The sequence below is a fragment of the Nipponia nippon genome, unplaced genomic scaffold (assembly GCF_047370975.1).
Source record: "Nipponia nippon isolate SJK-2023a ecotype South Korea unplaced genomic scaffold, ASM4737097v1 scaffold_17, whole genome shotgun sequence".
NCBI lineage: Eukaryota > Metazoa > Chordata > Aves > Pelecaniformes > Threskiornithidae > Nipponia > Nipponia nippon.
The window spans coordinates 13,027,306-13,053,854 of record NW_028262333.1 but is presented as its reverse complement, the minus strand read 5'-3'; the positions used below and the strand labels follow the sequence as shown (position 1 = coordinate 13,053,854).

The 26,549-nt window shown below is 42.1% G+C and overlaps 1 protein-coding gene and 1 long non-coding RNA gene across 3 annotated transcripts in view; one reads left to right on the top strand and one right to left on the bottom strand.

Annotated features, from left to right (window-relative positions):
* Positions 1-843: 843 nt before the first annotated feature.
* RUFY1 (RUN and FYVE domain containing 1) lies at positions 844-17,982 on the bottom strand. Of its 2 annotated transcripts, none has more exons than XM_009471576.2 (18): positions 17,715-17,982; positions 14,078-14,251; positions 13,617-13,734; positions 12,862-12,963; positions 12,402-12,525; positions 11,917-11,975; positions 11,142-11,207; positions 10,436-10,505; positions 9,407-9,508; positions 8,862-8,978; positions 8,006-8,173; positions 5,210-5,307; positions 4,679-4,798; positions 3,779-3,908; positions 2,800-2,894; positions 2,296-2,344; positions 2,028-2,105; positions 844-1,293 (listed from the first exon to the last, which is right to left on the bottom strand). In XM_009471576.2, exons 1-18 carry the CDS (start codon positions 17,980-17,982, stop codon positions 1,150-1,152), a joined length of 2,082 nt encoding a protein of 693 aa, XP_009469851.1. In that variant the 3' UTR covers positions 844-1,149. The 2 variants fall into 2 exon arrangements, with proteins under 2 accessions (XP_009469851.1, XP_087609894.1); XM_087753768.1 differs by having other exon boundaries at positions 17,764-17,899.
* The window catches only part of LOC148056182 (uncharacterized), a 24,834-nt gene continuing 12,515 nt past the window's right edge, over positions 14,231-26,549 (top strand). The window contains exons 1-2 of the long non-coding RNA XR_015703863.1: positions 14,231-15,063; positions 17,955-18,097. This is a non-coding gene — a long non-coding RNA (uncharacterized LOC148056182). The remainder of the gene's footprint in view (positions 15,064-17,954; positions 18,098-26,549) is intronic.

The following is a 26,549-nucleotide window of genomic DNA, read 5'->3' as shown; positions in this document are numbered from 1 at the left end:
CTGAACAGCCAAATAGCACCAGGATCTCACCCGGGTTTGTGCTGTTGGAAATGCTGTGCACTGCAGCGCCCTGACTTTGGCCAGAACGCTGTTGTGCAGCGCTTGCCCAGTTGTGTGGGTGCTGATGGGCACTGGGCTGCCTGCCCCTGGTATTAGGGGTGTGATTTGGCAGCTGCTCCCCTGGCACACCCCTGCAGCCATGCTGGTTTATCGCAGCCTGCCTCAGCCCCCAGTGCAGTCTTGCTCGTGCTTGAGAAAATGATGTCATTAGCAAGAGACATACTGAAGTCGGTAACAGCCTTGCTGCTTAAGGCAGCTGCTCTGAGCAACTGTCCTGCTGTGTCCCAGCAGGCTGGGGGCCCTGTCTGCTGTTTTACCTGGGGAAGTATGGAAGCAGTTTGTTACTGCTGCAGTGCCTTGGCTTTATCTGGAACCTTTCAGCAGAATACAGTGAGCACACACATGTTGATCAGGGATTGTAGATGCACGTTGGTATCTCCAGCTTAAACCCTCGACATGTGAGGCAGTACAAGAACATTCTCTTCCAGGATCTGTGGCTGACAGCTGTTAAAAATCAGAACTTCAGTCGTGCTTTCAGTTTTTGCAAAAGGCTTTATTGTGTAACTACTGTACTGTAGTCACAGTGACTTCCAGAACAAGTGACTGCAGTGAACTGAAGGCACATTCATTGATACTCATCATAAAGCTCTTTCTATTGACTTTTCTCTGTACTGGGAGCGAATACAAAACTGTATACTAGCCAGTGAGACAGGAGCACCTACAGTGAAAACAGAGGAGCTGAAGTCAATGTGCAGAAAGACAGCAACATCTAGAGGGATCAAATAAGTGTAGAAATGCATATACAAATTTTATTACAAATACCTATAAAAATCAGAAAAGTCAATTTGCAGTTTAGTTTCAAATAGAGCTTTAAGGGAAATTACAGTTGATTTAATTTTCTTAATTATTCCAGTTGGAGAAACATTAGCTTGCATAATCCCTACACGTTATTTTACACTGCTCTGTCTTACGGTGGAAAATACTAGAGACCAGACAGTCTGCTGCACAGAAGACGCCCGGAGTTCAGAATTAAAAAAATAATGGCTACTTTTCCAATGTTAAAGTGGTCCTGTTGAGGTTATGAAAGCCTTAGGAGGAATTAGATGAACACCGCTGAAGTAGTAAAGTGTGACAAGTATCACAGACACGGACAGGTTTAGGGTACGATGGCAGTGCAAGTTCATTACTGGAACAGGTGTTGCAGAAGATGTCCCCACAGTTTCTGCAGTGATGCTACAAACAGAGAGTTACAATAAGCACAGCTGCCTAAAACTGAGCATCGGGCAGAGAGAAATCAGACCTCACACAAGATTTTGGAGTCTACTGACTTCATCCTCCGCCTCCCAACCGGCCCCACCCTCCCAGCAGCACTCCCGGCCCTGTGTAGAGGGCTACGGTGCGATCCCTGCACGGCCCGGCTTCCCTCCAGGCCCAGGAGCTGCTCGTCCTGGCTCGCAGGCGGAGCAGGCCTGGCCAGGGGCTGGAGGTGCGGCCCTGCTGCCCTTTCCCAGCTCTCCGGCCCACCCCGGGTGGGGGCACCGCGCAGTCAAGCCCAGGCCTTCAGAGAAGCGTGCGCAGGCCTGGCTCTGGTGCCTGGGCTGCCAGGTGCCCCGCGCAGGCACACCGAGCTGTCCCGAACCACGGAGCAGGACCCCGGCAGTAGTCCCCTGCGACTGAAAGGCACAGCATGGCCTGCCAGCGTCCAGTCCTCGCTGCATGCAGCTCACCAGGGAAGGGGGATGAACCACATCGTGAGAGCACACATCCCACAGCAGGTCCCTACCGAGGAAAGGGCCCGAGCAGAACGTTATTTTTAGGACAGGAAGTACCGAATTACTTCTCTATGGAGTTATCATGCCAACAAGATCTGGAACTGAAGCAGCGTCAGTCTTCCCTAGCGAACTATATGACAGCACAACTTTTGTTTTGTCACAGAAAAAAGGAAAAAATTCACTGAACACCACTACCTTCCTTCTTGAGATAGAGAATTCCTTTTCACATTGCTTGCAGTGAGTTGCTTCATCATCCTTCAGCCAGGTATGACCCTAGAAAATGGGAATGAAAACCTCACTGTAGCTACAAATAAATTTATAAAATAAAAATTCAAAGGCAGTTTACCAACATTGTTGGTATTTTTCAAAAGCTATCTTTTAAAGTAGGATAACCGTGGTGAAATTTGAAGGTGTTAAATGAAATGCATATGCTCAGTCAGAATATCCACGGGATGTAGATTACCTTTAGCGCTTTATTTACTTCTTTAATATCTTCCATCTTTAACTTTGATCTGGAAAAAAGAAAATAATTCCCTCTGCATGACTTTACATTTAGCTGTGTTCAATTTTACCTGCCATTCCAGTGTCCAGCCACTGAGTCTAAACTCTAATTCTTCAGTCAGCTTCCTGTTACAACTCCGAACCGCTCAGTCTCGCTAGGAAGCTCTGTCACCTCAGGCTTTGCCCCCTTTTCAGTATATTCAGAAGAATGTGGGAAAGCCACAGTGCCACTGTAAGAACAGCGCATTTCCTGTATTGTTTGCCATCTCAGCCAGCTTACTCATGCAAGGACCTTCCCTCACTTTTATTTCATGGCTGTTTAGTTTCCCATGCATAGTAAATGCCTCCTAAAATTCTCATGTTTGTTGCTTTTTATAACTGGATGCATTTTAAAGTTATCTGTATTAGTTTGATACTCCATCCTCCAGGTTACGTCACTTACAGGAGTTCAGTTCCCAGAACTTACTGGCTGAGATGAAGTCCCATTTCCTGAAGAGCTTGCTCCTGCTCCTCACAGACTTTCTCTAACTGCTGCTTCTCATCTTGCAGTTTTCTCAGTTCCTATAAAATTAAGCACAAACATCAAATTTTATGTGCGCCAGGTTTGACCTATAACCTAGATCAGACAGTCTATCCAAACTACCCAAGCAGTTCACAAGAATAAGGTCCTTTACAAAGCTACCTATTTCTAAGGCTTGATGTTTAGAATTACATGAGGGAACTACCCATGGTTCCTGTAGAGCACAATGAAATCATTTACCCGTATTTACCAGAAAGAGAGGAAGATTTTCAGGCTTTCAAAGTCCTTGAACATAGCTAGAATGCAGCAGTCCTATGCCCACACATGAGCATATAGACAGATACTGCTGTACAATTGTGCCTCCAAAATCTAAACTGCCCGATACACAGGAGCAAATTCTCTTTAGATCAATAAGAATGTTCATGCGTGAAAAATAAATCGCATTCAGTTGTTTTGAATGCTTGAAAACGGGTTCCTATTTTACTACATGCAGTTGAAAGACTTCACACAGTGACTGAAAGCTCTGAATTTGCCATGTCCTACCTGAGCAGGGGTATCTCACCATGGGACAGCTGATGAGCTTTTTGTCCCCAGCTATCCCACCTCAGCTTCAGCTGCTGACTGACGAATGGCTCAGACACTTGCACAGCTAAGGCAGGGCAGACAGAAACCTCCTCAGCCACCTCTAGCTAAGCTATTTTCATTGCTTGAGCCCTATATTGCTCCAAGTTCCTTCTCTTGGCGTCACGTGCAGACTTGCATTACGTCAGCCAAGGTTTTGAAACCACTCAGAGGAGGAGAGTGGTACAGAAGAAATTACTACAGATGCAAACATCGCACTGGTTCTAAGTCAGCTTTAATCCTGAACACTGGTTCTAAAGTCAGCTTTAATCCTGAGCACTGGGCACGTTTGCACTGTGCATACCTTTTTTAGGCCTTCCATTTGTTGCAATTCTGTTTTAAGCAGAGTGGTAGCATCCTTCTCTTGGTGTAGTTCTCTTTGCAAAGTTTGTCTCTGTTCCTTTTCAGATTTTAACTCCTTTTCCAGAGTTGAGCTATTTAAAAATAATTCATTCTAAGAAACCCTATAGCAGAAAAATATCCTATAGCACTTAAGAAGAAACCTTGTCCAAAAGAGGGCAAAAACTAGAGTGGTGTTCTGGGAAAGGAAAGAACGGGGATGTTATGGCAGCAGACATCAAAAAGTGTATTAGCATTTTCAGGTCACAGAAAACAAGCAGCAATGAATGGCTAGAAGAAAATAGAAGAAAAAAAACCCCAAACCAAAAAACCAAAACCAGTTCCCACAAGGACATATTTGACTACCTGTGTTTAAACAGCCGTATTTTAAAATGACACTCTACCCTGAAGTCTGAACAGTGAAATAAGTATTTTCTATAGGTATTAGAAATCTTTAGAGGATTAACATTCCCTAAGAACACCAGGACACTCCCTAAACCCCTCCAAAAACCCCAATCCATTTGGATGACAGACACTTACATGCTCAGCCTACAAGCATGACCAGGTCTATCTCCTGATTTAGTAAAAAAGCAATTGAAAGCTCCATTGCTAGTCAGAATGACCAGATTTCTACCGGCACTCTGTGCTCTAAATTGGATGTTCTGGAAAAAGCATTTCAAAATCCTCATGCTAACTGCGCACTTTACAGAAGCGCCTTCCTAGATCTTGCATATTTCTGTCAATACTTGCTGAACCCAACATAATTCAAACCTACCCCTCTTTAGATCTTAGCACAAAAGGAGCAGGAAGCATTTCTTAAAGAAATGACAGAAGGGAAGGAAAAACACCTGATCAGATTTAATACCATTTGCTATCCAGCTGAGACATCTGTTGCCGACAAGTGTCAAGCCTGCCAGCAAGCTCTTGCTTCATCTTGTTGCATCTTTCTTCCGCAGCCTGCCTTGCCTTTTCTGCATGCTGCAATCTACAAAGTAAGGAACATGTACATTTGTTGTCAATTCACATACTTCTTACCTACACCCTCTCATTTTGTTCTTTTAGATTTACCATACAGATCTTTATAAAAGCTTGAACTGAAAATGCTGGTGGAGAAAAAAATTGCTTTTGAAAGCAACTGCTTCTGCAAAAAACAACCCCAAAGCAAGAGTCATACCTGTTCTTAAACTAAAGTCAACATGTTTTTAAACAGCCTGCCTATGGAAAGAGCTATGGTTTTCGAATGTGTCAATTATGGCCATATTTGCCTGGGAAAACATTATGCTGGCACACATGCCCAAATGTCCATAGGAGGCGTACGGAAGGTCATGGTATAAAGGTTTCAGTTGGAAACTTTCTGCTGATTTCAGCGTTGACTTTTTGAGCGTGTAATTCTTACCTCTCTTCCATTTGTTTCATAGAGGACATCATCTCATTTGTTTTTCCTTCAAAAGAGGATATTGCTTCTGTTTTCTGTTGTAATGAATACTCTGCATTCTGTAGGAATAAGTGAATAGATATTCCAGGTAATACATTTTAGTTTTCTAAAGCATAACGTGTTAGTGTTTAATGAAGTCTGCCACTAGATAAACAATGTTTAGCTTATTATGGGCCATGCCTGGTCTAACTGGAATGTACAAACAAAACGCCGATAATGCCAGAGCAGATATTCCTCAACTTGTTTTGTTAAGAACTCAGAAAAAGGCTTAACTGTACTAAGTTTTGACCTATGAGATCAGCTACAAGCCAAAAATCTTCTCTTTAGAAACGAGTTTGAAAAAAGAAATTATCAGATTAAATTGACAGGATAAGAATATCAATTATGATTTAAATGTAACAACTGCACTCAGTGGGCATGGAACCAGGAAGAAAAAAAAAAACACCAAAAGAAACCCAAAATAAATACTGCTTTTGAAAGCAAAGGCATACCTCAGCACTGGGGTTTCACTGGCCATTGCCCCATGGCCTTGCAAGTTTCCATGCATCTGTGAAGGAGGCAAAGGCCTGGATAAAGCTTGAATGGGCATCAGGAAACAGCCCATAGAAAGTGAGAGAAATCCCCTCTGGATTTCTGGCACCAGATATGGGAGGAGCAGTCTAGTTAAACTCCTATATTATTAATGGAGACAAGCTCTGTATATTTTGTGTGAACACTACTACTCACTTCCTTGTAGAAATGCCTATCAGTGTATTTTTTGTCCAATTGAAAAAAAAAAAACAAAACCAAAAACGAGACAAAACACCACAACCCACCCAAACAACAAAAAAAACAACAAAAACATCCCCAAACCCCTGCAATATCTATGACACAAACAATGGGGAAAGTAAACTCTAAAAACTGCGCGGGTAGGGAAGATACTGAGGAAGGCAGACAGGCCCAGAAAGCAAAAGGCTTTTCATTTTACTTCTCTAACCATCTGACATCTGGAGAGCCAGGTCTTATGCTAAAGGGGGTATAACAAAAATACCTAAACCAATGCAACAACTTTCTGGTGGCTCCAGAGGCCAGCCTGACCACAGAGTTCCTCCCTCCCCAGATCCAGTGTTGCCTTTCCACTGGCCGTAGCACTCAGCTGACCATTTGGGTACAGACTACAGGAGATAGATAGACAAAAATAACTGATAGTTTTCTATAAGTTTAGAGAGGCTTACTGTTGCTTTCTATGGTAAACAGTGTTAAATGTGGTGCAGGTGAAAAGCAAGACAACACAGATGGGAAGGAGAAGCAAGACAGTTCTTGGCTGCAGTAAGAAAATTTTTAAAGACTGATCACTAAGTGATTAGAACGAAGGACCCTTGCAATCTGGCTGCTCATGGCATGGATGGGCGTACTCTTTGCTGGGCAAAAAACTGTCTGGATGGCCGGACCCGAAGAGTTGTGGTGAATGGAGTTAAATCCAGTTGGCGGCCGGTCACAAGTGGTGTTCCCCAGGGCTGGGGGCCAGTTCTGTTTAATATCTTTATCAATGACCCGGACGAGGGGATCGAGTGCACCCTCAGTAAGTTTGCAGATGACACCAAGTTGGGTGGGAGCATTGATCTGCTGGAGGGAAGGAAGGCTCTACCTCTGTAGAGCCTGTTGATCTGGACAGGCTGGATGGATGGGCTGAGGCCAATCATACGAGATTCAACAAGGCCAAGTGCCAGGTCCTGCACTTGGGTCACAACAACCCCAGGCAACGCTACAGGCTTGGGGAACAGTGGCTGGAGAGCTGCCTGGCAGAAAAGGACCTGGGAGTGCTGGTCAACAGCCAGCTGAATATGAGCCAGCAGCGTGCCCAGGTGGCCAAGAAGGCCAATAGCATCCTGGCTTGTATCAGGAATCGTGTGACCAGCAGGACCAGGGAGGCGATAGTGCCCCTGTACTCGGCACTGGTGAGGCCACACCTCGAGTACTGTGTTCAGTTTTGGGCCCCTCACTACAAGAAGGACATCGAGGTGCTGGAGCATGTCCAGAGGAGGGCAACGAAGCTGGTGAAGGGTCTGGAGCACAAGTCTTATGAGGAGCAGCTGAGGGAGCTGGGGTTGTTTAGCCTGGAGAAGAGGAGGCTGAGGGGAGACCTTATCACTCTCTACAATTGCCTGAAAGGAGGCTGTAGTGAGGTGGAGGTCAGTCTCCTCTACCAAGTAACAAGCAATAGGATGAGAGAAAACGGCCTCAAGTTGCGCCAGGAGAGGTTTAGGTTGGATATTAGAAAAAAATATCTTCACCGAAATTATTGTCAGGCACTGGCACAGGCTGCCCAGGGAAGTGGTCGAGTCCCCGTCCCTGGAGGTATTTAAAAGCCAGGTAGACGTGGTGCTCGAGGACATGGTTTAGTGGTGGACTTGGCAGTGCTAGGTTAATGGTTGGACTCGATGATCTTAAGGGTCTTTTCCAACCTAAACGATTATATAAACACCTTCTCCCCTGTGAGAGCTCTCCATTTGTCTCAGTATTTGCTGCATGATCCTATGGCACACTACCCAGCATACTCAAGGAAACCCCCTTTCTTTCCAAACATACCCAATATAATACCAATACTAAAGCATAATAAAAAAAAATTAACAGTTTTAAGATAGATATTTTTAAGGAAATTGTTGCATCTAAGTATTACTTCAGATGCATATAAGTGCATATGCATCCCTAGTGCACAATTAATGTGTAGAAGACCACCACTACAGCTGTTCTTTTTATTCTCCACTATGTACATACCTGAGATTTGTGAAACATCTGCAAGTTAATAGCCTTCACTTCTTCTAACTGTTGGCGAAGTGCAACTAAAGTGTCTTGTTTTTCATGAGTATCTTTTTCCAGAAGTTTCATGGCAATTTCCATTTCTGTTTTCATTCCAATTTGTAGCTCCAACTCTTTCTCTAGTTCCTTACAAAGAGATTTCCTAGTTACTGCTATGTAGTTATATGTCAGGGATAACCATTTCCAAAACCCATATAACCCCATACACAAACTATGTATTACTGTGAGATAATACTGAACTATGATTTTACAGAGGAGTTAGGTCTCAAATAATACATTAAGTTAGTAAGACCAAAATACTACTTCAGCTCTCCAGATCAGGGCAAGGGCGCAGATCTGCTGGCAGGAAGTGTAGAGCTCAGTGTGTAACTTAGCGGCCTGTGAAATGAAGCACTTCTCCTGGCAGCTGGAGTTGGGTTGACTTAGAGCCATAAGCTTCAGCAACTCTGGGCAGCCCCTTCACCAGTCACTAATTAGCATTTCACTGTGGAAGTGACTGTTGTGCATATACCATATCTTCCTCCATAAAGACAGTTGCCTCTCTTTGTGTTTTGATCTTAGTGTCAGCTATAATAATGCTGGTAGGTTCTTAAACAGAGGAAGATGTTTTATTTTCAGCATTCCAAAAGCTCAGATTTCCAGTTCTTTACAGACAGTGTTAACAACCAATGTCCAGCATCTTGCTTGCAATTCCTTTATGAATTCTGAATAGCTGCAAAAAGTGCACAGTATACATCTTATATTTGTAATGCTACCTTAAAGTATGCAGAATCCTGTATCTTTCATTTCACTTTCTGTAGTTAAGTTTCCTTACCAGCCTAATTTTTTTTTCTTCTTTCAACTGCTTCCAAACATCACTGTACATTTCATCAAGACCCTGGCGTGACTGCTTGTATGTATCCAATTCTACTTTTGTATCCTCTTTTGTCACCTACAAGCAACATCAGCAAAAAAGCCACATAAGATTACAAAGCTATGTATCTAAAGTATGCTTTAAGTTCTTGTGTGTAACACAATATTTCTATGTGCTATTTCAAGTAAAATCCCACTATTTTACAATTAATAAGCTGGCAAATGTTAATAAGCTGAAATTTCAAAGAATAGAGTAAAATTAAAAGGAAACCATTCTAATACTTTTAATGCTTTCTCCCTTCTGCAAGTATATGTTTAAGTGTGTAGTACAGAACAGCAAAATCCAGCGCCTGTGCATACTACACACAAAACCAGTGATCTACACAGTAGCATACTAAATTGTACTTAGCATTCCAGTTCAAAGTGCTTTTGAGAGCACTAACTACAGTTGATCAAAAGAGATCACTTAGTTTAAGGATCCTCATAATCTTTAAATAGGTGTCCCACCTCTACACTTTTTTCACTCCGTTCACGAATTAATTCATTTTGTTGTTTTAACTGCTGCTGCTCTTCCTGAAGTGATCCAATTCGGTCAGTTGCTGCTGCAAGCTGTTTACAAAGAGAACATATCTATATTTAATTACTGCGCAAGCATGCTGGAGGAATTCTAAAGTGTGCAGGTGTGCTGCTCACTTCCCCTTTGTCCCTTTCATTCTCCCCAGAAGCTGCCTGACCCTTTTGCAGCCATACTCACTGTACAGCCTAAATTAATAAGCCCACCAACATTTGTTCACTTGAATTCTGCTTCACGCCCTCATCAATTATTTTTAAATATTAACTGTGCAAAGAAATGCATCCTGGTGTAAAAGGCTAAAATCCACCACAGATCTGTGGTATTCATTCTGGTATGAACTAGAAGTCATATAGCAAGTCAGGGTTGACATTCACTAGTGGAACCTTACGGCATTTTCAAGTGGAGATACCCTAAAAAGTATTGGAAATTGGACTACACAGATACACTCTGAACTGCTATAGACAATAATATACACAAACAGTAAAACACGACTACCACAACAACAAAAACCAAAACAACCATTATAATGCATACTGCTGGATTCTATTTCAGTTCCCAGCTAGGAAAGATTTCTTAATTGAAGGGTGATTCTTTTCCTTCTCTTTTTTCAAGTTCCATTTAACTCACATGACAAATATATACACATGTGTACGTGCAGAAGGAAGAAGGACAATCATGTTCCTTACAGTGGTAGGATTACTTTTGGGTGGAGACACCATTGCAAGATAAAAAAGTTCATTAAGGAAACCTGTCTAACAAACAGGTGCCCAAAAGCATTTTAACAACTAACTAAGTAGAAGCTTTCCACAGAGCTTTTCCCATGTGCCAACTCATGCCAGTCCTACCAGGCCCCCATACTTCATTAGTATCAACTCAAATATTAGGCCTAGGGTATATTCTTAGGGAGTTTTGCTTCTGATGGAAGAGAGCTATGAGAAATATTTAACAGACCAGACACAAACCTCTTCCTGGAGTTTTGAATTGGTCTTTTCTAAACAGTCGATTTTGTTCTGAAGATCTGCAACCGTGCAACTGCAGCAAGGAAGAGAGATGCATAAAAACAAAATAAGTGCCAGTGTTCAACATTTATTCCCAGCCCCAATCATACTTTTACCATCTTGCATTTGTTAACAATGAAATACTTTGGTGCGCTGGCAAAAAACTCAGAGGAAAGACAATTGTCCCTCTTAAGCTCTGAGAGGACCATGCATTTGCCTACAGTTGGCAGCTTACTGTATTAGTTGGCAGCCCTGTTCTGGCTTAGCTTTTGCAGTCTTAACACCTCTCTGATGTTCAAGAGGGTAAGCGAGGCCTGCTCCTCCCACTGAGCAACGTATGGGGGAAGAACAGAGACTCTTCCTCTAAAGAATGAATTTCCAGATGCACTTGTAATATTTTTCTCTTTAAAAAGTAGCTCCAAAATCTTCTGTTAATCACTAATAAGTCTCAAAAAAAGTTAACTATTACTACACAGACTTGTTTTCTGCATTGCATATGCCATCAGAAGAGTAAGATTACAAAATGAAACTAAGATTTTGGGATATAATCAGAAAAGGCCTTTCAATGTCAGACAAAAATCTACAAGACTGACAGCAGAGACATTCAAAGCCATACTGGAAAAGCTAAACAGGACAAGTGTTTGCACATTAGAATAGATGAAAATCCCACCTTAGATGTCGGTTAAGTTCTTCCACATAATGCTTCTGGTCAAGGACAGCTGTAATCCCTCCATCTCTAGTTGTAAAAATGAGAATTTATTGATTGAGAAGAAACTCCTTCATTCTAAAGTGTTAGTTTGTACTGGAGTTTTCAGCACAGACTTGCAAACTGAGTTCAAACCTTTTCTCCTTTTCTTATAAAAACACTTGTGCCTGAGCTAGACCCGTAGCACTAGGGAGATGAAGCAATTAAACAGTAAAGTGCTCTGAAGTGCAGGAAGCATGCAAACTATGAAGTCCTCTCCATTCACTACAGGGCTTCTAGATACAGTGATGCTGAGAGCTGCAGTCTCTAATGCACCTAACATTTCACCTAAAAGTACTTTTTTTGCTCCATAACTGATCTCTCCCACAAAGACAGCTACTTAATTGAGAGTGTTTCTGAAACAGTGCTTAGAAACAAAGCAGTGGTTTAGTAGTGGGTGACCTCGCAGATCATGCCTCCTAAAACCCATTAAAAACGCAACCTAAAATTTTTGGGGCTTTTAATTTGGTCCCAGCTCAAGACGCAAACTCTCCACACTGTATTGTACTTAAAACTACCATGGGCTCAACCTTTGAAAGTTAGTACTTTTGTTTAACTAACAAAATCTATTTTGGATTCTCTTGTTTGGATGATTAAAAGAGTTTGAGATCTCTAGCACTCATATGCTCCCACAGACGGTCTGACAAGTTTGTTCTACAAAAAACATAACAATTTAGAATCACTAATTCACCATACATACTGTTTGCCATCACTATCCTGTGTTTCCTTAAGGTACAAGGAAAAATCAATCACTCCAACCTGAAAAAAATATTTAAGATATTAACACACCTTCACAGTGCAATTCTGCATAGCAGCAGGCATTACTTTGTATTTGGAAAAAGGTAAAAATCTGAAGTTCAAGTTTAGAGAGACAGATAATACCTATATTCTTCCTAGCTGAAGCAAACATACAAGCTAGTGTTTGTCATAAAAGCATCAAAGTAACCATATTCAGTGTGCTCAGTTTCCTAGCAGTCATTAGTTTTGACAGCATTTCCATAAACTGCTACTTAAAGAGATGAATCCTTATGTACTTTTTCTTGACTCAACGTGGAAAGCATGACAAGTTTCAACACAGGACATTCTGGACAGAATTCTGGACCCGTTTCAGTAAAGTATTTATGGATGTGCTTAATTCTACTAGAATCTTATACTGACTGATATTATTTAAGCTTTAATCTTCACCTGGGAGTCCAAGTCTTCTCCTTTCAAGCAAAGGTTTGCATCAATAACATTCAGTCCAACTAGCAGACCGACAATGACTGCTCCTTCCTCCTCCATCATCAGTGCATCAGGTTCATAAAATTCACTAGAAGAAATATTATAAGGCATCACTGTACATCAAACAATTATAATAGTACTTCCATCACTGAAATCATATAAACAGTAATGTAGCCCTTATAAAGCTCAGCTGATCAGCCCCTTCTCACTAATTTATTGCACAAGGCAGAAGATACAGAACTCTCACAGAAGATACTCTACTTGCTCCTCTGTAGGTTCACTGCAAAAACAATGAACAACTTGCTGCCCTGCAGGTTGCAAGAACAAGCTTAAAGTTAAACCAGTCAATTAATGACTTCTTACTACAGCAATGCAAGGTTTCAGTGATTCAATGAATACAATCTACGTATGTCTGTAGCGTTACCTTAATAGATGCTTGTGGTCCAAGAGTACTTTGAGATAATCTGCCAGTTTCTTTTGCATGAGTGCTAGATAAAGCCAAGCCCTTCCTCTTCCCACAGCAGTCCTAAAATAAAAAGTTGCATGTTTTGGTAAAAACAAAGCATTTCATTAAGTAGATTTGTGTAATTCAAAATTCTTCCTTTACAAAGGGAGTTATTTACTTAAAGAAACCACAAAAATTTAAAAAAAAACGTGGGGAAATGAAGTGTTGTCTCTAGAATACAGAAGCATTTAGGTATATCCCATTGCTTCACCAAAGGGAAAATATATTGTGAAGTCTTCCTAACTTGGAAAGACATATATATTTTCAACTACCACCATAACCCAACTATTGATGCATCCTAGCATTAAAACTAGTCTCTTCCCATCATCCTGAATTACCCAAACGATATACTACTAGCATATGCACAAAATGACACGAAGTCATAAAAGTGACGGAAAGAAGAGGAAAGAAAATATCTGTGAAGACTTTACGGTTATTTTTAGCAAGGTTATAGAAGTTTCCAAACGATGTTTTTAATCTGACAGCATTGTTTGAATCAGAAGCATTGAGTATTTTGAGATATCCTCCTTATCTCTTGGAGAAGTCAATGCCTCCTGTATACCTGATATTTCTCTTTGGGAACAAGATCTCATTAAGGAAGGTGAGAGACTACATTAAGGATTCTTTTTCCCAGCAGTATAAGTGAAATGCATCATCCTCAACAATCAACTTACTTCAACTCCGGCAGATTTTTAACACTAGTTGCTATATCCGATGCTTCAGGACAAAGTTTTTCCACTAGCTCCAAAGGACCAAAAAACGATTTGTTCTGTCCAATGAAAGTCTTCTTCACTAAAGGGAGTATACAGAGAAGTTGTGAGGAAAAGTGACAGGCTCCCAACCCCAGAATTACAAATTTTAGTCTATGTTCTACTTTGTTTCACCAGCTCCTAATATGTCAACGAAAAGGGGGTATTAAAAATACTTTGACAGTTTAGGAGGCACCAAATACAGGGTATATGAGAGGGTAACCACATAGTTACATCTGTAATACTGATTAGCATGATACGGTGTATGCGATCAGTATTAACGTCATACAGAAGTCGAACTGGGGACACAGCGAGACAGGACACAGACTCATTTATCTGTCTCCCCAGCGAGGCAGCCGGACCAGCCGCGGGGAGCAGGTGCCCACCTTTCAGCCCGTGCTTGAGGCAGTGCTCCAGCACCACGAAGAACTGCTGCAGGGGAGGGAAGTCGGAGTCCAGGGTCCGGCCCAGGCTCAGGGCCGACTGGATCAGGATTTTGATACTGAGCTTCATCATGTTCATGAGGTTGGCACGCTCCTCCATGGCGTGGTATCGCGCACCTGGGCGGGCGGAGACGGGTGGAGAAAGAAAAGCTGGGTTTAGAAACGCACTCCTCCTGGCCTGGCACAGCGCTGACAGGAGTGCTGCCTCCCCGTCTCGGTCTCCATCTTGCGGAGGTGAACGGCTTGAGAAGAGCTGGGTACAGGATGCGGGTGAATCCCCCCACACCCAACACGCTGTACGCACGGATCGAGAACCGACACCGGGGGGAGCGGGGCCGCTGCCCCGGCCCTGCCGCTCCCAGCACCCGCCGCCCCCCGGGGGGTCGCGGCAGCCGCCCCGGGCCTAGCGCCGCCTCAGCGGCCGCGCTGTGCGCCCTGCCGGGGCGGCGGGGGACCTGCGCGGGCGGCGGCCAGAGGGCAGCCCCCCACCGCGGGCTGAGGCGACTCCTCCCCGCCCGCGTTAACCACGGCAACAGCGCACGCACCGCCGCCCCGGCAACTCTCGCGAGACCGAGCGTGACGAGGCTGGCCGCGCGCCGCGCCAGGCGCCATTTCAGAAAGAGTTTGGGGTGCGCGGCGGTGCCTGCGCCCAGGGAGGCGGGCGCCCTTCCGCCCCGCCCCGCTCGGCGGAACGGGCTCTCCTCCTCCAAACCTGAAGGAGGGCGAGACAAAAACAGGCGGCCAGCTACTGCTTTTTTTTCCAGTCAACAACAGGTTCTGACAGAGGCTGCCAACCGCAGACCAGTGGTCATCTAAGTCATCTTTTGAGCCAACGCTGTTGCATTAGGAGAATCCTGCTGTCACCTGTGGATCAAACATGGTCATACTCCCTTGCAGAAATAGCAGTTACAGAAGACCAAGTCTAACAGGTAGAGCCCCTGTGTCAGTCACACACAAGATTGTTAACACTATTCCTAACACCATGCAAAGGTCTCCTTCGGTACTAATTTTCATTATTACCGTCCTTTGTGTGCACATGATGTTAATTTAGGATTAAAAACGAGCAAAACTCTTCCTGAAGAGTGAAAACGGGGAGTCATTCTAATTAAATTGGTCTTAATAATCACAAAGCACACAAAGTCTTGTTTTCTCAGTAGCCTATTGAATCAATGACTATAGCCAATGTAGTGGATGCCTCAAAACTGCATATACTGTCTTGAGACTGAGGATTAAAAGAGCTGTAATATCTTGAATTTTGATGTTAATATTGTGGGTTACACATCAGGAACAGAAAAAAGCTGACTGCAGAAACAGAAAATCAGTGACTTTCTTTGGGTATTGGGGTGTGTCAGTAGCAACACTAACTTATTTTGATGGTTTCCCGAATTTGAATTTTTACTTTATCAGGAATACTTTGCTTGTGAACCTTGCTCAATTTACATGTATTGTATTATCCATAAGATTTAAAAAAAAAATAATAATACTGTGAATGAAATGTTCTTTACAAACACAAATTTAAATTGAAGTGTCTTAAGAAGGGTTTGTATTAAGTTAAATAATTACTTGAACAATTCTTTTTTGGACTGTTGCAAATTTATACAGTCAAGTATATCTTTTGCAAAACTGTGTACAAGTTGGTACATGCAAAATAGACAAGTATTAGACACGTTACCAAAGCCAAACCTCAAAGATTAGGAATCAGGTTAACCTAAGTGCAAAAGATCACAGACATTATGCTGCAATCTTTAAGAATGCAGTCACACAGCCTCATATCTCATTCAATTCACAGATTCATTTTAACATCTTTTTGAAGGCCCATGCCTTGTTTACTGTAATTATTCAGCACACTTTGAAGTCAGAAAACACTGAATCACAAAGAAAAGTTATCAGTTCTCCATCTCTTAGTCTTTAAGACTGCAAGTCTCTCTTGATTTGTATTCTTTAGATTTGTAGCTCCTGGCCTTCTCTGCAAGGCAGAACAGTTTCTTCAATGGCAGATGCTGGTTTTATGATATGCCTTTCTGTATGTACAACTGACTGCGTGGTGTGCAGCAGAGTTTACATGTGATCAACAGATCTGAAGTAGCAGGTAGAGGTTACAAAATCTTTGGAAAAAGATGGCAGCAGGGAACAAGTTGCTAGTTTTCCACAAGTGGTCTTGCAGGCCTCAGCTTATTTCTTAAAAATACCTGCTTTAAATTGAATTTATAGTGCTTGGTCAAAGGTAATAATGAATAGGTAGAATAGGCAGAATAGGCCATTTAGTGCCTGTTCACATTTCATATCTAAGTTATGAACAGATTTTTTCTTATGGAATTTTCTAGAAAACTCATCAACATATTATCTGAATACTTCAGATAGTATATAGTAGGGAGGTAGTGTTGTATTCCCTTACTTTACAGTTAAGAAGCTGAAAGATTGTGGTAAAAGTTCTAGGAAGTGTGGGAGCTCAATTTCAGGCAAGAGAACATTTTATTCCCTACCCCTTGCCAAATGCTGTATGTTGTTTTGAGTGACATCTATTCACAGCATTATTCCAAATGCAACAGAAGACAATGGGATATTCTGCCCCTTGTCAGGTTAGATCCCAGGTGCTCAAGACAGGCTTCCAGGAAACAAATCTATGAGAAGTTTGGCATGAGACTTATAGATGCAGGGAAAGACAAGAATCTAGTTTTTTCAGGACAGAATTAAGCTTAAAATCTGACTATGCAACATTGAGGAATTTTTCAAAAAAAATAAACAAGTCCATCAGCAGTAGCATATTTCACCATGCAGTCACAATTCATTCCCACAAAACTCCAACTTGAATATGTAATATCGTTAAAAACAAAAAGGTCAGCATCAGTTAGCAAAACTGAGCTCCATTGCTCCAAAACCATTAAGTGCTAGTCTGAGAGCCTGCAGTTTAAGACTCCAGGCCTAATTACTGCTACATTTGAACGGTCTTGTTTCCATGTTATGAATATCACCGAGATTTAATTTCCATATGAATTCAACTAAAGCCCTTTTAATTCAGTTCTAAGAGACCTGTTCTGTAAATCTGTATGGTTGCTATATCCGTGAATGTAGATGTCTAATAAAGCAAGCTGTGGTTATATAGAAGGCATTTTTAGCATAGTTAAAAACTAATTTATAACAAATCTATATCTTAGTTCACTTGTCCACTTTCTGAAATGAAAGCTATCCAAGAAGTACAGTATAGTCCCTTCTCTGAACCAGCACACCTAGGAAGGATAATGAATGGACTAGATCACTTATGAGTGCAGTCAGGCTGCTGCGGAGGTGAACTTCAAGGGAGAGGGAGAAAAAGGAATCAAATCAAAGCCTACTGCACAAAACTAAAGTAAATTTTCCCAAATATATTAAGAATTTAGGATTCTTCTGACTACGATAAATTTTAAGTTCTACATCTGTGTTGTTTTTATGATTTTGCTTAAATAAAAACCTGCAGCATCAGATTTTAAAAAATAAATTCCGAGTAATAATCATGCATCACTGGCTCTAATCATCAGCACTTACGGGAGCAAACTTATTTGTGCACCATAAAAGCAAGTTTACTAAATAAACATAACCATACTTGTTTTTGCTGTGCTGTCATTGCTGACTGGTTTGGATATGAATCCTACCAAAGATGCAGACTTCACAGCGTTGCCATAGCTCAGCGCTAAGTTTTCAGAGGCTTTCTTGGCCAGCGACAAGATAGGAGCAGACCACCTCGCTTCTTCCGTTTTCTCTTTTTCCTCGTTTTTCAACTCAGTCGTATTAGGAATCTGGTTTTTGTCAATAATCTCAAAGTCTTCTTTTATTTCCGCGGCAGATGCGGTGCAACTCTCCCCTTCAGCCATCTTTGACGTATCATATGACACTAGTCATGAGCAATCGAGCTGGCAGCCCCACGCCCTGCCTGCCTGCCTGCCTGCCTGCCTGCCTGCAGTTGGAAGGAAGGTACCGAAGAGCCAGGTGAACGATTTCAAAGCAGCTGCATGCATAAGCAGGACTATAAGACAAGCCTTTCCAGAAATAAGCAGTTTTCTTGATGTTCTCAGTTAAAGACTTGGGGGACATGAGAGCGGGGGGTGGAAGATGAAGAAAGAGTTTACTTTTAAACAAGTTATGAAAGTAACAACAATACACTTTACAGGGTTTTATTGCTAACTGTGTTCCCAAACATAATTTTCAATTAGAAAATTTACTGTGTCTTTTGAAAACCCAGATTTTTGCTGTTAAGTTGTGACAACTTAAAGAGATCTTTATTACTCCGCCTATAATTCAAGTCATCGTAACTTGATTAAAATGGTGGATTGGTATGACAGGTTCACTGTTGTGAAAAGTGCTTGCTTGCATCACTGACATTACAAAATAACTGTAGTCAGTAGGGCTACTTCGATAATATATTTGGGCTGTGTTTTGTAGAAAAGATTTCTCATGAAGAGGAACTGAAATTACCCTAGTATGAAAATTTGACCTTACTGGGTGTCTCAGATATTCATGTAGCCTACTAATGTATGGCTTATTATCCATTTTTCCATCCAGCAACTGTATGTGCTTGAGATACATCACTCATTTAGTCATGAGATAGTAGATGCTGCATATTAGCTTTTTTGCTCATAGAGGAAATTTTTTTTTTCTTAAGAAATGTGAGAAGGAAGAGAGAATACAAGAGCTGAAGATCAATTTCGGTACTCTTGCAGCAAAATAAATCTTCAAGTCTAATTTGTTCTCCTACTATAAGCTACTTTAAGATTGATTCTGTCTCTTGGCTTCTCGAATACTGAAAATTTAACAACTTTTCTTCCACAAAGCACAGGGAAGCTCTTCTATTTTTGTTGAGAATTCAGAGATCAGCAGCCTCTTATTCACTCACCCATGATTCATATAAGCTAAGTACAGGCTTTAAGCTACTTTTCCTAAATGGTTATAAAGATAAGTTTTACTCCAGCTTGTGGACTCCAGCGGTATTTGGCTGTGTTTGTAAGGAAGTAGTCTCTAATAGCTTTGTAGGTTGCTATCTTGCAGCTGACTATATGAATATACCTCTGTTTGACTTGAGTAAGACCTGACACTGGTTTTCTGCCTTTTACTATCCACCACAGGCAGGGCAATATTGGCTAGAGAAGCAAAGCAGAATTCTAAGCATTGAAATAACTTTTCTTTTTCAATACATCTGAAGAATAGGGCATAAAAGTTTTGCGACTGTGAAAATAAGAGCAAACCAAGACTCCTATTTATCTTTCAGTATGTTGCTCCTGTAAGGTAACGATGCATCAGACTCCCTGGTACAGCCTTGCAATTAGCTACTTTGTAAAAATAGTAAGTGAAACTACTACATAGCCTGTGATCAGCTTTTCTTATGTTACTATTAAAAAAACATTTGATCATTTTATTTCAGGAGTCTGCTGACATAAAATAGGAAACTTTATACTGTGCATAAGAAATTTGCTAAATTTTTTTTGCTACACAGCCATATAATTTAATTGTGCTTCACTTATTACTATTGGGTCAAAATGATTTAAATGTTATGAAGTCAGTCACTGAATGCATTAAATGCCCTCTTTCCTCACACTTTTTTTATTTTAAAGCAAGCAAGAAGTTTTGTAACATTGTAAGTGAGCCCTAAGTTAAAGAAAGAGGTTTGTTTTGTTTTGTTTACACAGTACAGTTTCCTAAGGAGTCATTTGGGGCAGCCGAGGAGGATGTATTTTATACAGGATACAGCTTTAAGCACATTAAAAAGAAAAAAAAGTGGTGTTACTTTGATTTCAATTCCCAGATTTATCAAGGAGGGGCACTATGCCTGAATAGAACTATTCACTTTTAGCTCTGAAAATGGGCTCATTTTTATTTCTGTCTTCTGCAGATGATGGTATTTCACCACTGTAGTCTCTTTACAGACCACTAGTCCAGCTCTTGCTACTCACGTGAAGATGAACAGAGTTTTCTCTTGAAAAGCCCATTACGTGGCTTGTCTAGGTCTGCCAGAGTACATAAATGTCAATTCTGTGTAATCAAAAAAATAGAATTTTTGAGACTTAAAATTGTTAGGGCTCACTGAAAAGTTAATCAGGAAACTAAGTGACCCACTTACTAGTTTTTGCTTTTCCTAACCATAGAAATCAACAAGGTGCTTCTAAAAAAAAAGTATCATTATGAAGCTGTCTGAGCTAAGTGAAATTCAGTTCCTTTTTCATGCAGACCTTGCATGGCCTTATTGGGTTTTACTGTCCCCCTCCTCCATCTTCTTGAGAAGGAAAAAAAATCACATTTGAAATATTTAAATAATGGTGAATTTAAAGTATAGAAATAGATTATTCCTGAAGGACTCCTATTTTAATCAGGAAACTTTACGTTTAAGACAAAAGTGTCACTAGTCAAAATAGAAGATAGTTATTTTTAGACTAAGAGAAGCTATATTATTTGCATTCAGTGATATTGAAAGGAATATTAATTTTCATGCAATGATACTCAGCAAGACAGTTTCTTTGGTTAATTCCTCTCTATCTCAGATTTATTGGGTTTTGGGGTAATGGTTTAAGAAACTTTTCTTGCCATTTAACATTTCAAGTGAATCATACACTTAAAATACTTTAAATCAGCAAAAATGCTTCTGTATGCTAAAGGTGATTAGCTGTCAGTTATACCGTGTATTCCTATAACATCTTCTGTCAGCAAAACACAGATTGCTTTACAAATGAGCTAGTCAAGTTTTTGACCTTTAAAAGGCTAATAGTAATAAATACCAACTGTAGCTGTAGTTGGAATAACGTAAAAAAAACCCCTAATGTGTTGTGTGTTTAACAGCATATTGTAGAAAATTCACAGAGCAATACAAGTCACAGTATTTAGCAAGAAGAATTCAGTGGTTGCTGAGTAGAGCTGGATCCACCAACTTCTGAGCCACCACTTTGTGCTAGCATTATAGCGATAAGCTCATACATGTATGTGGTGCAACTGTCAAAAGTCATCTTCCAGTGATTACAGCAGCATCCAATACCAATAAAAGATTCCCTGCTTGTGTTGTACTATTCCCTCCCTTCCCATTCCTCAAACCACTAAATCATTCTTCCCTTTGCGCACTGGGGTAAGTGAATGCCAGTTCAAAAACAGTATTAGAAAATGATAACATTTCCTTTAGGAAGACCTCCAAAAAAAAGCAATAAGCAGGAGGAGCTGGAAGCCATTGCGCTGGAAAACTATGATGTGGTCGCCATCACGGAAACGTGGTGGGATGACTCACATAACTGGAGTGCTGCAATGGATGGCTACAAGCTCTTTAGAAGGGACAGGCTAGGAAGGAGCGGGGGAGGGGTAGCCCTGTATGTCAGGGAGTGTTTTGACTGTCTGGAGCTTAACGACAGTAATGATAAGGTTGAGTGCTTATGGGTAAAGATCAGAGGGAAGGCTAACAAGGCAGATATCCTGGTGGGAGTCTGTTACAGACCACCCAACCAGGATGAGACAACAGACGAAGTATTCTACAAGCGGTTGGCTGAAGTCTCACAATCCCTAGCCCTTGTTCTCGTGGGAGACTTCAGCTTACCAGATATCTGCTGGAAATACAACACAGCAGAGAGGAAGCAGTCTAGGAGGTTCCTGGAGTGTGTGTGAGATAACTTCCTGACGCAGCTGGTAAGCGAGTCAACCAGGGGAGGTGCCCCACTGGACCTGCTGTTTACTAACAGAGAAAGCCTGGTGGGCGATGTGGTGGTCGGAGGCTGTCTTGGGCACAGCGACCATGAAATGATAGAGTTTTCAATTCTTGGTGAAGTAAGGAAGGGGGTCAAGCAAGACCGCTACCCTGAACTTTAGAAGGGCAGACTTTGGGCTGTTCAGGAGTCTGGTTAACAGAGTCCCTTGGGAAGCAGTCCTGAAGGGCAAAGGAGTCCAGGAAAGCTGGACGTTATTCAAGGAGGAAATCTCATAGGCGCAGGAGCGGGCTGTCCCCATGTGCCGCAAGTCGAGCAGGCGGGGGAGAAGACCGGCCTGGCTGAACAGGGAGCTTTGGCTAGAACTCAGGAAAAAAAGGAGAGTTTATGACCTTTGGAAGAAGGGGCAGGCGACTCAGGGGGATTACAAGGATGTTGTGAGGATATGCAGGGAGAAGATCAGAAAGGCGAAGGCACAGGTGGAACTTAAACTGGCCACCGCTGTTAAAGACAACAAAAAAAGTTCTTATAAATATGTCAGTGACAAAAGGAGGGCCAGGGAGAATCTCCCTCCTTTGTTGGATGCAGAGGGAAACATTGCCACGAAGGATGAGGAGAAGGCAGAGGTACTTAATGCCTTCTTTGCCTCAGTCTTTAATAGTCAAGCTAGTCATCCTCGGGTTTTTCAGGCCCGTGAGCTGGGAGATGGAGATAGGATGCAGAGTGAAGTCCCAGTTGTCGAAGAGGTGGCAGTCACTGACCTGCTCCTCCACCTGGATGCGCACAAGTCCATGGGGCCAGATGAGATCCACCTGAGGATACTGAGGGAGCTGGCAGAGGAGCTGGCCAAGCCACTCTCCATTATTTATCAGTAGTCCTGGTCAACCGGGGAGGTCCTGGATGACTGGAAGCTAGCAAACGTGACGCCTCTCTACAAGAAGGGTCGGAAGGAGGATCCGGGGAACTACAGGCCTGTCAGCCTGACCTTGGTGCCGGGGAAGGTCATGGAGCAGATCATCTTGAGTGCCATGATGCAGCAAGTGCGGGACAACTGAGGGATCAGGCCCAGCCAGCATGGGTTTATGAAAGGGAGATCCAGTTTCACTAACCTGGTCTCCTTCTATGACAAGGTGACCCACTTAGTGGATGAGGGGAAGGCTGTGGATGTTGTCTACTTGGACTTTAGTAAGGCCTTTGACACAGTCTCCCACAGCATTCTCCTGGAGAAGCTGGCTGCTCATGCCTTGGATGGGTGCACTCTGTGCTGGGTTAAAAACTGGCTGGACGGCCGAGCCCAGAGAGTGGTGGTGAATGGAGCCAAATCCAGTTGGCGGCCGGTCACGAGTGGTGTTCCCCAGGGCTCAGTATTGGGGCTCGTCCTGTTCAATATCTTTGCTGATGATCTGGATGAGGGGATCGAGTGCACCCTCAATAAGTTTGCAGATGACACCAAGTTGGGTGGAAGTGTCGATCTGCTGGAGAGTAGGAAGGCCCTGCAGAGGGACCTGGACAGGCTGGACCGATGGGCAACTGTATGAGGTTCAACAAGGCTAAGTGCCGGGTCCTGCACTTCGGTCACAACAACCCCATGCAATGCTACAGGCTGGGGGAGGAGTGGCTGGAGAGCTGCCTGGCTGAAAAGGACCTGGGGGTGCTGGCTGATAGCCGCCTGAACATGAGCCAGCAGTGTGCTCAGGTGGCCAAGAAGGCCAATGGCATCCTGGCTTGTATCAGGAATAGCGTGACCAGCAGGACCAGGGAGGTGATAGTGCCCCTGTACTTGGCACTGGTGAGGCTGCACCTCGAGTACTGTGTTCAGTTTTGGGCCCCTCACTACAAGAAGGACATCGAGGTGCTGGAGCGTGTCCAGAGGAGGGCAACGAAGCTGGTGAAGGGTCTGGAGCACAAGTCTTATGAGGAGCGGCTGAGGGAGCTGGGGTTGTTTAGCCTGGAGAAGGGGAAGCTGAGGGGAGCCCTTATCGCTCTCTACAATTGCCTGAAAGGAGGCTGTAGTGAGGTGGGGGTCGGTCTCTTCTTCCTAGTAATGAGTGATAGGACAAGAGGAAACAGCCTCAAGCTGCACCAGGGGAAGTTTAGGTTGGATATTAGGAAAAACTTCTTCACCGAAAGGGCAGTCAGGCATTGGAACAGGCTGCCCAGGAAAGTGGTTGAGTCTCCATCCCTGGAGGTCTTTAAAAGACGGGTAGATGTGGTGCTTAGGGACATGGTTTAGTGGTGGACTTGGCAGTGATAAGTTAACGGTTGGACTCGATGATCTTAAGGGTCTTTTCCAACCTTGACGATTCTATGATTCTATGAAAAAAACCCAAACCAAAACCAACCCCTCAAAAAATTCCACAGAAGTGAATGAATTCCCCCAGTATAACAGTGATCAGTGATTAAGTATTAGAAACAACAGTTTTAACTGTTGTTCTACCTCTAGTGCAGCTAATTAGCTAACATACTTTCCAATCATTTCTAATCTAAAAAGTCATTTTTAAAAAACATGATTATTTCCAGTTGTGTTATCACACATGTATTGAGTCAAAGCAATCAATACTACTTTTTTTTTTTTTTTTTTTTAAAAAAAAAAACCTACAACTCTATGCTCCCTGATCCTTAGGTACCAGCTAGTGCCATCCTTGAAAAAAATCCTCCTTACTACTGAAAAAATCAGCGGTTTGAAACTCTTTTTCACAGGTCATTAGAGTTCCTGAGAGGAAATGGAAATAGTATTAGGCGGAAATGTGTGTCTGTCCTGGTTTCAGCTGGGATAGAGTTAATTTTCTTCCCAGTAGCTGGTATAGTGCTGTGTTTTGGATTTAGCATGAGAATAATGTTGATAACACACTGATGTTTTAGTTGTTGCTAGGCAGTGCTTACACCAGTCAAGGACTTTTCAGCTTCCCATGCTCTGCCAGGTGCACAAGAAGCTGGGAGGGGGCACAGCCAGGACAGCTGGCCCAGACTGGCCACAGGGCTATTCCATACCGTATGACATCATGCCCAGTATATAAACTGGGGGCTGGGCTGGGCTGGGCTGGTTGGAGTGATGGTGTTTGTCTTCCTAAGTAACCGTTATGCATGATGGAGCCCTGCTTTCTTGGAGATGGCTGTACACCTGCCTGCCAATGGGAAGTAGTGAATGAATTCTTTGTTTTGCTTTCCTTCTGTGCACAGCTCTTGCTTTACCTATTAAACTGTCTTTATCTCAACCCATGAGTTTTCTCACTGTTACTCTTCCGATTCTCTCCCCCATCCCACCTGGGCAGAGTGAGCAAGCTGCTGTGTGGTGCTTAGTTGCTGGTTGGGGTTAAACAATGGCAGTGTCATTGTAGGAAATAAAAGAAAAGATAAAGTAGAATATTGAAGAGAATCTTGCATTAAGATATTGGCATGGAATCAAAGAACAGCAACAGAACTCAATGTATATTTAAATCAGCCAGTTAAGACAAAATGCTCACCAGATATTTATTAAATGACAGTCTGAGAAAAGTGTACTGTATGTATTGTACTCTGGACTATTGCCTGCTTTTTAGGAAAAGAAAAAAGCTTTTAATAGGAGTATAGTGGGCTGGAATGTGGAATATCAGAATGCAGGTAAAAACAACACACTGATTTTCCTTTTAGTTATTTAACACGTTATTTGTTAGTACTGTAAAAAGAGAGGCAGCAAGCAGAACTTCCCACTAGGTGACACTATGGCACTGCTTTATTCACAGGGCAGCATCTAACATACAGCAAGGACACACCGAGAGCAAATATCATGTTGTGAAGCTACCTGGGAAAAAATAAATAGCTCACAAAGTGTCGCCTTCCCAGCAGGCACTGTAAATACCAGATTCTTGTGCCAGCCTTAAAATACCACGTGGGTTTTGGAGAAGATCTTTAAGTGGTCTTCTGTTGGGAACAGAACTGAGCAACAGCACAACCACGCCTTTTTAAAACCTTTACTTTCTTGGAACAAAGTTTTTAAAATTGGAAAAGAAACAAGCTAAGATGCTTGCCTGAGCAACTCCTGAAGTTGTAGTGAGCTGTGTTAATAGAGACCATTTGGGGAAAAGAAAGTAGTTGCTTGGCTAGCTTTTATAGGAGGTTCAACTTGTGACTGTTGAATGTGTCCAGGAATATTCTGTAATGTAATCCTAGCTGTTAATGAATTCAAGGTCATTTACCAGTTCTAGAGTTTCATGTAGGATTATGAAATTATTAGTGTTTTACAAAAGATTTTTGTCTGTTAGAAGTTGTTACATAATGTTCCAAGCACTTTACAAGAGTTGGGAAGTTTGGATGAATGGTGTAGTTTGGTCTAGCCTACAGGCCAAATCAGAAATCAGAGCACATCTGTTTCAATAGTGTAATTTATAGACTTCATGACCTGTGTGGTTTTGGGCTACATTTTTCATGGCTTATCTGTTTGGTGTTTTGTTTTTGTTTTTTTCCTTGGCTCTTACTAGCTTGGCTTTTTTCTACTATTGCATGCAAACAATTTTAGATCAAGTATGATTTTGAAGGTTTTATAAAAGTGGTGTAAATTGATTTTTCTGAGGGGCATAGGGTCAAAGGAATTATAAATGTGATTACAGGCTGAATTCTAGTAAGATATGAATGCCGTATCTTTGAAATGTGCTGACATTTTTGCTACTTAATGCAGTTTTCAACTAACACACGTGAGAATACTTATATGTGACTTAATTAGCTGAAGAAATGGGCTCATATCGTTCTATTAATGGAATAGAAATGTTGCAAATTGCAGAAGAAAATGTTGT

Bases quoted from the DNA above. Each gene is read 5' to 3' on its own strand.
- RUFY1 (XM_009471576.2), bottom strand. From the start codon at position 17,982: ATGGCTGAAGGGGAGAGTTGCACCGCATCTGCCGCGGAAATAAAAGAA. The intron at 14,252-17,714 runs GTATGGTTATGT...CCGCCCGCCCAG, and splicing joins TGACAGCACAGCAAAAACAA to GTGCGCGATACCACGCCATG. The intron at 9,509-10,435 runs GTTTGTGTCTGG...CTTTGTAAACAG, and splicing joins ATTCAAAACTCCAGGAAGAG to CTTGCAGCAGCAACTGACCG.